Source organism: Zingiber officinale, chromosome 5B, assembly GCF_018446385.1.
Source record: "Zingiber officinale cultivar Zhangliang chromosome 5B, Zo_v1.1, whole genome shotgun sequence".
Classification (NCBI taxonomy): Eukaryota; Viridiplantae; Streptophyta; class Magnoliopsida; order Zingiberales; family Zingiberaceae; genus Zingiber; species Zingiber officinale.
This window is the reverse complement of record NC_055995.1, coordinates 138,592,671-138,603,009: the sequence shown is the minus strand read 5'-3', so window position 1 is coordinate 138,603,009 and position 10,339 is coordinate 138,592,671. Positions and strand designations below refer to the sequence as shown.

Sequence of the window (10,339 nt, the reverse complement as noted above, 5' to 3'; positions counted from 1 at the left end):
CGTTGATCTGTCCATACGGATTGTCTCAAGCAAAGAAGAAGATTATTATAAAAATATTAGAATCTTTCCTCGTTAAAAAAATAAAATTAGGGATAATCTAAAAACAAGTAAAATAATTTTTTATAGATCATCTATTACCCCACTTAATATATGGAGCTTAACTTACATATAAGGAGTATAGTTCATGCAATGCGTGTATGCACAATCATTAGTATAAAATATTGATCTCGTCCTTAATAAATTTTACCTAAAAAATATAATAAATTCGTTTTGAGAATTTAACGGTACTTTGGATATTAAAAAAATATTTTTAAAAATAAAAAACTAAGAAGTGGCGGAAAACACGGGATTGGAATATTTTTAAAAATAAAAAACTAAGAAGTGTCGGAAAACACGGGATTGGCTGATCTAATTAATTAAGCGTGATATAATAATAATTAAATCAGCACATTGAGAAACCCTTGGTATATAAATCAACGTATCCACTTTCTTCCGCCATTCTCCGTCTCCACTCACTTTGCGCGCTTCCATCTTTCGGCGCCAGAAGAAGCAGAAAGGGGATATCTCGAAGATGGATTCCAGGGTTTTCGAGGCCGCCTATCGCTCCCCTTCTCCACCTATTCCTGTTCATCCGCCGCTGCCCGTTTCAACGCCGCCTCCACCTTTGTCGTCGTTGCATGTCTCTGTTGTGGATGATCATTCGCCGTATTCCTCCTCCTACGAATCTGTGTCGTCCAAAGCCTGCGCCGCTTGTAGATTCCGTCGCCAGAAGTGCAACGGCGACTGCCTTCTCGCCCCGTTTTTCCCTGCGGCAGACGAAAGTAGGTTCCAAAAGGCTCACCGTTTGTTCGGCGTCAGCAAGATGAAGAAGATCCTGGAGCCCCTCCTCCCCCGTCAACGCGCCGTCGCCATGGCGACCATGATTTATGAGTCAGAGGTCCACGCCGCCAGTCCGGGCACAGGATGTCTCGACATCATCCTCTATTTGCACAGTCAGATCGAGCGGAGAGCCGCTCATCTCGACCACCTCCGACGGCGGCATCTTTCGCTCCTGCCTTCTCCTACGCCCGCATTGGGCACTGTCATCGCCGGAAACGGTGAAATAATCATTCCACCTACTACCACCGGCAATCTCAAGCGCCGTTGCCAGGATGTTCCAGAGAATGATCAGAAGAAGCAGAGGATTGGCTGATTTTACCATTTGATTATTATTTTGTTCGTTATGTACACTGTGACTGTGACTGTGACTGTTGTCTACATTCGTTTAGATTAATTGATTGATTGATTTATTTATTTATTCCTGTTATTTGTGATTGTTTATGGAGATTGATTCCTTCTTTATTCACTAATAGCATGCAGTTTGAGAAAAGCCAATTAGCAATTAGTCTTCTATTGCCTGTGTTAATTAAAATCTGAATTTAAGTGTAGGAAATGCTTTGGTTTCGTTCTACACTCAGTTCGGTTTTATAGAAGATGTGGCTGATGTCTTGGAGAGAATGCCTACAAAAGATGTGTATCTTGGACTGGGATGCTTAATGCGTTTGTGGAATTTGGTTTAGTTGAATCTGCTGTTCAGGTTTTTGATCAAATGCCCGAGAGGAATTGTGTGACTTATAATGCTCTTTTAGCTGGGTTTTGTCATAATAGAGAAGGTTCTCGAGGTCTAGAAATTTTTCAGTGGATGTTGCTAAATGGCTTGGAGATTTCAGATTTTACGCTGACTAGTGCTATGAACGCTTGTGCCTTGGTCACTGATATGAAGAAGAGTGAGCAGATTCATGCTTTCTTGATTAAATCTGGCTGTAAATTGAGTGCTTGGATTGAAGCTGCTTTACTCGATATGTGTTCTAAATGTGGTAGCATTCATGATGCTCGGGAGATGTTTACGAGTTTGGTCCATGAAGAGACTTTCAGCTGGCTTGAACTTCTCTTATGTGTGCCTATTCTAGAAACGGGCAGCATAATGAAGCTTTGTCTCTTTTCCAACTAGGGATAGTGAGAAATGACCTAATGATTATGGATGAATTCTCGTACTCAGCAGTCCTTGCATTATGTGGTACCTTAGGTTTTGCAGAAATGGGGCAGCAAATTCACTGTGTCATTGTTAAGTCTGGTGTATTATCTGATCTAGAAGTTGGGAATGCTCTGTTCAGTATGTTTGCCAAGTGTGGGAACTTGGAAGATTCCATTACTCTCTTTAGCCAAATGCCTCAGCATGACATTGTGTCAAGTGGAATCATAGTAATGTTTGTGTGTATAGAACTCAGAATTGGCCATGCCTTTTAACACCATTGTAGGTGTCAAGTGGCAGCAACATGAACCAACGAATAAGTAACATTACATCCAAAAGGCCACCAACTTCTTGAACCATAGCTGTACTTTTATTCATTTATCATAAAATAAGCTCTAGTGCATAGTTAGCTCAAGTATGTTTCTTCACAACAGCCAGAAGTTACAAAGAACAGTATTACAGTAACTTCCGAACCTTATTCCTTTTGTTAATCTCATTTACCCATTAGGAAAAGTTACCCATTGAACAACCACAGGAATACTCTTGCAACATCTTTCAAAAGTTACAACAAAACACCAATCAAAATGGTCAAACCTCTATCTCGAAGTACTTATCTGCCTATATGCAATAGAGAGCTGTACAACTTCTGTAGGCTCCATTCCTGTAAAAGTCGGAGAATTAGTGATACATGAGACAAATATGGGGGAGAAATTAGTTACTAGTAAAAGAGTAACTAGCAGAAACTAGTAAAGACATGTTTCTACTTTGACGCATTGTTGGATCTTGTTGAATTCTATATGTTCTCAATGTATCTATCGCACAGCAGCAAAAAAATATAAACTGGTGCAACACACTCAAGTTTGTTCATGTCTTTTCAGAACCCAAAACACAATTTTGGATTGCTTCATCTGATATATAAGACCAGGAAAAAAAAACTCTGGTTCTTACTAGAAAAAGAGAATATGCTCAAATCTTAGATGTGAAAAAGAAATGAATTTGGGATTGATAAAGTTTGGCATCAAAGTGATGGAACTAACTTGGCACTTTGTCCTCTTCAGGAACCAAATGCAGGAGAGCATGCATGGCTTTTAGTGGCTCTTCTACATCACCACTAAAAGATATATATCCTAATTTTGGACAATTTTGGGATGGTTTGTGACTTGTATATCTTGTACATTTCAAACCTTTTTTTTAATCTCTTAGCATGCAGCTTCTCAAATGCTAGGTTATATATCCACATTTCTCTTTGATGTTGTCTTGTATATTATAGTCACAATCTGACACATGTAGTTCATCTGCAGGCATTGCCTGAGCCAAGGCAAGCACTAATGGTGTCACATTGGCCTGGGACTTCACTTCCAAGAGATGTCATGTCTGTAAAAAGATTTGAGAACTTACAATCATTGGTTAGTCGTGGAACTTTTGAATATTCTGTTCTACTTCTTTAGGTGTGTTCTTTTTGTTCTTATGTTTTGTTTTGTTTCTGATTCTAAAAAGATTTGAATACTTACAATCATTGTATGCATTATTTGGCTCAGGTATAATGCACGGTTTCAAGATTATTGGATTGACCACATCTGTTAAAATCTCTGATTCCCCTACTGGCCAAGATTATCTGTTTTTCTTCATTGCATGGAAGAAGAGTTCTCTATTGATCATCAACGTATTAGTATGGTCATATAATTTCAAAATAATATGCATTTGCTATTGCTTGTGTAACCATTTAATCTTCTACAGTCTATTGTGAACAATATCAAACTGTTGGAGTGGAATTGGCTTATACATTTCTTTGATTGATTCATGTGTTTTTATTTTTATTTTTTTATAATCGTATCCAATTTTTTGAATCGATTAATTTTGGAGATAATTGGACTGGTTATATAGAAGTTTTTTATAAGTCATCAAGTAAATTTGAAAACATAAATGGCTTGTTGCTTTGCCGTCAGTGTTTTAAGATTGTCTTCCCATTGAAGGATAGATTTATGCGTAATTTTTCATCGACCATCATGATAAATTTGGAAGCACAAACGTCTTATCACTTAGTAGTCAATGTTCTTGTCATTATTGCCATTACACCGTAACTTAGAGGTGATTCATAGGTGTAGTTAAAGCCCATGTATTAAGGTATTTCTATCATTCATTTACCTAAGGTGGCCGGTCCAATTTCACGGAAGTTTTCCATTGGTTATTGGATAAATTTAGGAAGCGCAGATGGGTCACATGGATGACCCCAACACCATGAGTGTTTCGGGCGTCACACATTTATATATTCTATATGTGAATCAAACCCTCGTTGCTTGGGAACACATCCATCTGCTTATCACCGCATCACGTCATCTGGAAATTGAACTCCTATTTTTTAAGTTAGTACTAGGTACTCAACTCACGCTGATTAACCCTGTTAATTCTGAACTTGGATTGTAATTGATTCATAGAGGCAAAAAGTGATTCACTCCCCCAGTGCCTCCGCTAGCGTATCTCTAAACTAACATGGAAGAGGTAAAACACAAGAGACTACTAGCCTTGGGTAGTTGAATATCATATAAGGAAAGATAGACACCCGACTATTACCGAAGATTTAATTTTCACACCTCATGACGATAATACTATCCTCTGCGAGTTAACTATCTATTCCAAGAGGACTGGGTGTAATTGATTCATGCACGTAGATATGTTATTTCAAAGTATGTTGAAACTTAAATTCAAAGATTACATATAAGACCTTCAGAAATAATGTTTTACTTTCCATCATCAATTTTGAGTTGAAATGGTCGATGAATATATTTTTGTCAAATCTAAATTCTAAGGTTTAGCTGAGCCTATAACTATGGCAATGTGGCCAATTTAATTTGTAAGCATAAATTATAAGACTTGAAATGAACCCTTGAATACTTTCAATTGTTAGTTGAGTAAAAATGATTTATCAAATATTTTAAATAAAATCATTTAGAGCGCTAATTTAAACTTTAAAAAAATAAACTCAAAAATATATGAACCATATCTCATTAAAATAATAAAATTTCACCTCCAATTATTTTTTTAAAAAAGAAAGACTAAAAATTAATTTAATTAAATAACATTGCAATAGTTATATAATGGTCTAAAATATAGTAGGGATCCTCTTGTCAGTAAATTACGGATCAAGGGATGATCCTCTTAAATAATAGGGATCTTCTTGTCCGCAAATTATTGATCAGGAAATGATCCTCCTAAAAATAGCGTAGTTTTTAAAAAATTAAGCATTTTCATTCGTGTAAATTTAATTACACTTTTATCTATCTAAAGTACTAAAGTTTAATGTTTATTTTTAAAAAGTTATTTTTTAAAAAAAATTATATGGTCCTCGCTTTTATAAAATATATATCTCGTTCTTATTCATATAATATACTAAAATTTTACAAAAAAACTTATAATAAATTTGTTTTATATATATAGTGAAACGGTATTTTTGAAAATAAAATCTTAAGAATATATTTCTGCGGCGGTAATTAAGGATAATCGCATAGAAGAAGCGGGAAATATGATGATTAACTATAATTAATAATATAATTAATCATGTAAACACCTAAGCTATAAGTTCCTTTCTGCACCGTCTGTCTCAACTTTCTCCCATTCCATCTTTCGGCGGCAAAAGATGGATTCAAGGGTTTCTGCCGTCAATCGCTCCTCTTATCCACCTCCGCTGCTGCCGCCACCGACAACGCCGCCTCCTTCCTTCCCAACGACTACTGAAGTTCTGGCTTCTGTGCCGCCGCCATATTCCTCCTCCGACGCCGACTACGAGACTACCGAAGTCCTGGTTTCTGTGCTGTCGCCATATTCCCCTCCTACGCACGAATCCGCGTCCAAAGCCTGTGCAGCTTGCAGATTTCGCCGCCAGAAGTGCAAAGGCGACTACCTTCTCGCCCCGTTTTTCCCTGCGGCAGACGAAAGTAGATTCCAAAAGGCTCACCGTCTGCTCGGCGTCAGCAAGATGAAGAAGATCTTGGAGTCCCTCCTCCCCCATCAACGTGCCGTCGCCATGGCAACCATGATTTACGAGTCAGAGGTCCACGCCGCCAGTCCGGACACAGGATGTCTCGACATCATCCTCCAATTGCACAGTCAGATCGAGTGAAGAGCCTCTCATCTCGACCACCTTCGACGACATCTTCCGCTCGTCCCTTCTCCTACGCCCGCTTTGGGCACTGTCATCACCGGAGACGGTGAAATAATCACTCCTACTACTGGCAATCTCAAGCGTCGTTGTCAGGATCTTCCGGAGAATGATCAGAAGAAGCAGAGTAGACGATGAGGCAATTAATTACCACGTCGGAGAAGAACATCCTAGCTAGTGACATGACTGACAGAGCGTAGATTGATTGATTGATTGATTTGTTCTTGTGATTTGTGATTGATGTAGACATTCATTCGATGTTTATGGAGATTGACTCGTTCTTTGTTCAATAACATTAGCATGCAGTTTGAGAAAAGCCAATTAGCAATTAGTCTTCTGTTCTGTTTATAGATTGTATAATTTTTAAGGATTTACTATTTGCAATGGTTTGTAAAAATTTATTGCTAATTGTGTTTGTTAAAATCTGAATTGTAGATTTGGAATTAAAATCTAAGTATTGTAATGGGGTTTAAAATATTGAAAATATTACGATAGATTTAGATTTTCTATAAAAAGAAAAAAAACTAATGGATGTATTAATTGATATTACGATAAAGGGGAGCTCACCTGTCACGGGTCAATTAACACGATATTTGTCAAAGTTAAGACGATCAACACCGGGCTTACGGAAAGAGCCTCGGCCAAATGTGACAGTCTGATTGTCCCGGTCGACAAAGGAGTTGCCGATTGAATCATCCGGTCGACAAAGGAGTTGCATAGTAAGTTAGATTTGACGGGCTTTTCGCCAAAGGCCATGGATTTGGATTCATGTAAAGACACTAATAGAAAAAGTTTAACCTCCTTGCTCCCGCTCCCTAATCAAGGAGTTTGAATTCATTTCTTGATGAAGACTAATAGAATTTATATAATTTTATCCATTATGCTCTTATAAATTAGGACTATAATCTAAAAGTCTTAATGACACTCTTTTTCATTTTTTCTTTTTACTTTTAAAAAATCAGATCATCAACAGTGATAATGTGCAAGAAGCAGCGAGGGAGACTGAAGGATACTTCATCAAAAGCGGCATAGTGACTGTGATAAAAAATGCATTAGTCCCCAGTGGAACTGTCATATAGATCTCACCTCATCTATTAATTCTATTAATCTTAAGCAACTTAGTATTCTTGTTTACTTCTGTGGCGTATTTTTCAACTCCTGTCCAACACCTGTCCCCATTGTTCAACTGCTTAATGTCTACCGTTAGTCCAAGAGGAATGAGAATTGGGTCACACAAAAATAGGCTCTGTTCGAGACACCCACTTAAATTAAATAAAAATATTTAACTAAATTACTTTAAGATCTACAATATTAGCCCTTACTTTCTCCATACGAATAATAGTAGCACTTAAATACGAATAATTTGACTTGTTAATTTCCTCATCATGCCATTGATAGAGATCTCTGCTTACTCGCCAGATAGAATTCCCAACGAATAATATTAGCACTTACTTTCTTCATACGAATAATATTAGCCATTGATCGAGATCTTTGACTACTCGGTCAAAGAATTCCCAACAAATAATACCGGCACTTACTTTCTCCATATGAAGAATTTCTTTGTTCAACGCAAGATGAAACATGAATTGATGGTTCAACTCATTTTTTTTGGGCCTATTTATAGATAGTGTTATAAATGAATCAAAGGTTTACAAGTAAATTTAATATTTAGTTCGATAAAAACTTATTTAATTATAATTGTTCAATGCACACAAGATCAATTAAATAAGTAAACTTAAATAACTCGTTAAAATAAATAAAATTTGTGATTGTGAATTATGTTAATCAATAAACCATTATTCAATAACCAATCAAATAAGATTAAAAATATGAATATTTCAAACAATTAAATAATCTTGAATTGAGAACTCGATAATATCTAAACAAATAAACTTCAAGCCAAGTTAAAAAAACTTAATTCATAAAAAAACAAGTCAAACGTAAACAACCATTTTAATAATTTGGTTCATTTTAAGCTCGGTTTAATTTGACTTAATTATCTTACTAAACAAACTTAAACACTACAAAATTTGATTCAGCTGGACCTACAATCCTATTTATCGAATAAACTGATTGGTTGAACACGAGCAGCCTAGTCTTGCATCTCTTTCCCTATACATATGGCTCTTGCAGTACCACAACATTCAACTTTTGTGGTATAGTAAGAATATGGCTCCTCATTTCTCTTCTTTTTCGTTACCATTATTGATATTCCTATTAGGTTTTATACTTTACAAAGTTGAGGGAAGAGATCAAATAGTAAGTGCTCATCTTCATGTTGATCTCAAAACTCTCCAGCCCAAAGATTCTTGTTCGTCATCACTCATCAGTCAAAGGTTTGTGAGCTCTACTTATATATTGTTATTATTATATGTTTATATAGTTGATAAAAATTAGCCATGTATATACTAATCTTTACTTAAACCACTTTAAAATATCCCTAAATCATAAATTAGTTAAACTACATGCCAAAGCTTGTATAATTATTAGAGATTTAAATTGAAAGGAAAATAATAATAATTTCATTTCCATAGTTTTGTTGTCTTTTCTAAAATTGCCATATGACCATCATTAGTACCGTCAATGTTTTTTATCCATTGTCAAATAGCATCACTGTGTGAGCGTTAAGTGAAATTGACTTGAGCACGCTTGACGTTTTGAAGTGGGGCATGTTAAATAATTATAACGTCATCTAAGGAAATCTTACTTTCTTCAGCGTTCTAGGAGAGGTAATCGTTGATCTGTCTATACGGATTGTCTCAAGCAAAGAAGAAGATTATTATAAAAATATTAGAATCTTTCCTCGTTAAAAAAAAATAATTAGGGATAATCTAAAAAAAAGTAAAATAATTTTTTATAGATCATCTATTACCCCACTTAATATATGGAGCTTAACTTACGTATAAGGAGCATAGTTCACGCAATGCGTGTATGTACAATCATTAGTATAAAATATTGATCTCGTCCTTAATAAATTTTACCTAAAAAATATAATAAATTCGTTTTGAGAATTTAACGGTACTTTGGATATTAAAAAAATATTTTTAAAAATAAAAAACTAAGAAGTGGCGGAAAACACGGGATTGGAATATTTTTAAAAATAAAAAACTAAGAAGTGTCGGAAAACACGGGATTGGCTGATCTAATTAATTAAGCGTGATATAATAATAATTAAATCAGCACATTGAGAAACCCTTGGTATATAAATCAACGCATACACTTTCTTCCGCCATTCTCCGTCTCCACTCACTTTGCGCGCTTCCATCTTTCGGCGCCAGAAGAAGCAGAAAGGGGATATCTCGAAGATGGATTCCAGGGTTTTCGAGGCCGCCTATCGCTCCCCTTCTCCACCTATTCCTGTTCATCCGCCGCTGCCCGTTTCAACGCCGCCTCCACCTTTGTCGTCGTTGCATGTCTCTGTTGTGGATGATCATTCGCCGTATTCCTCCTCCTACGAATCTGTGTCGTCCAAAGCCTGCGCCGCTTGTAGATTCCGTCGCCAGAAGTGCAACGGCGACTGCCTTCTCGCCCCGTTTTTCCCTGCGGCAGACGAAAGTAGGTTCCAAAAGGCTCACCGTCTGTTCGGCGTCAGCAAGATGAAGAAGATCCTGGAGCCCCTCCTCCCCCGTCAACGCGCCGTCGCCATGGCGACCATGATTTATGAGTCAGAGGTCCACGCCGCCAGTCCGGACACAGGATGTCTCGACATCATCCTCTATTTGCACAGTCAGATCGAGCGAAGAGCCGCTCATCTTGACCTCCTCCGACGGCGGCATCTTTCGCTCCTCCCTTCTCCTACGCCCGCTTTGGGCACTGTCATCGCCGGAAAAGGTGAAATAATCATTCCACCTACTACTACCGGCAATCTCAAGCGCCGTTGCCAGGATCTTCCGGAGAATGATCAGAAGAAGCAGAGGATTGGCTGAGTTTACCATTTGATTATTATTTTGTTCGTTATGTACTCTGTGACTGTTGTATACATTCGTTTGATCTTTACAGTGATTAATTGATTGATTGATTTATTCTTGTTATTTGTGATTGTTTATGGAGATTGATTCCTTCTTTATTCACTAATAGCATGCAGTTTGAGAAAAGCCAATTAGCAATTAGTCTTCTATTGCCTGTGTTAGTTAAAATCTGAATTTAAGTGTAGGAAATGCTTTGGTTTCGTT

General features: G+C 36.9%; 4 protein-coding genes across 4 annotated transcripts; all 4 read left to right on the top strand.

The window, feature by feature from the left end:
- The first annotated feature begins 571 nt into the window (after positions 1-571).
- On the top strand, positions 572-1,192 carry LOC121987135 (protein LATERAL ORGAN BOUNDARIES-like). The gene has a single exon (XM_042541029.1). It carries the CDS (start codon positions 572-574, stop codon positions 1,190-1,192), a length of 621 nt encoding a protein of 206 aa, XP_042396963.1.
- A 336-nt stretch (positions 1,193-1,528) lies between these two features.
- Positions 1,529-3,808, top strand: LOC121987134 (pentatricopeptide repeat-containing protein At5g03800-like). The gene is made up of 4 exons (XM_042541028.1): positions 1,529-1,842; positions 1,950-2,241; positions 3,313-3,417; positions 3,749-3,808. Exons 1-4 carry the CDS (start codon positions 1,529-1,531, stop codon positions 3,806-3,808), a joined length of 771 nt encoding a protein of 256 aa, XP_042396962.1.
- Positions 3,809-5,645: 1,837 nt separating this feature from the next.
- On the top strand, positions 5,646-6,128 carry LOC121987133 (LOB domain-containing protein 22-like). The gene has a single exon (XM_042541027.1). The coding sequence runs from the start codon at positions 5,646-5,648 to the stop codon at positions 6,126-6,128; it is 483 nt and encodes a 160-aa protein (XP_042396961.1).
- A 3,344-nt stretch (positions 6,129-9,472) lies between these two features.
- LOC121987132 (LOB domain-containing protein 25-like) lies at positions 9,473-10,093 on the top strand. The gene has a single exon (XM_042541026.1). It carries the CDS (start codon positions 9,473-9,475, stop codon positions 10,091-10,093), a length of 621 nt encoding a protein of 206 aa, XP_042396960.1.
- The last annotated feature ends 246 nt before the right edge of the window (positions 10,094-10,339 follow it).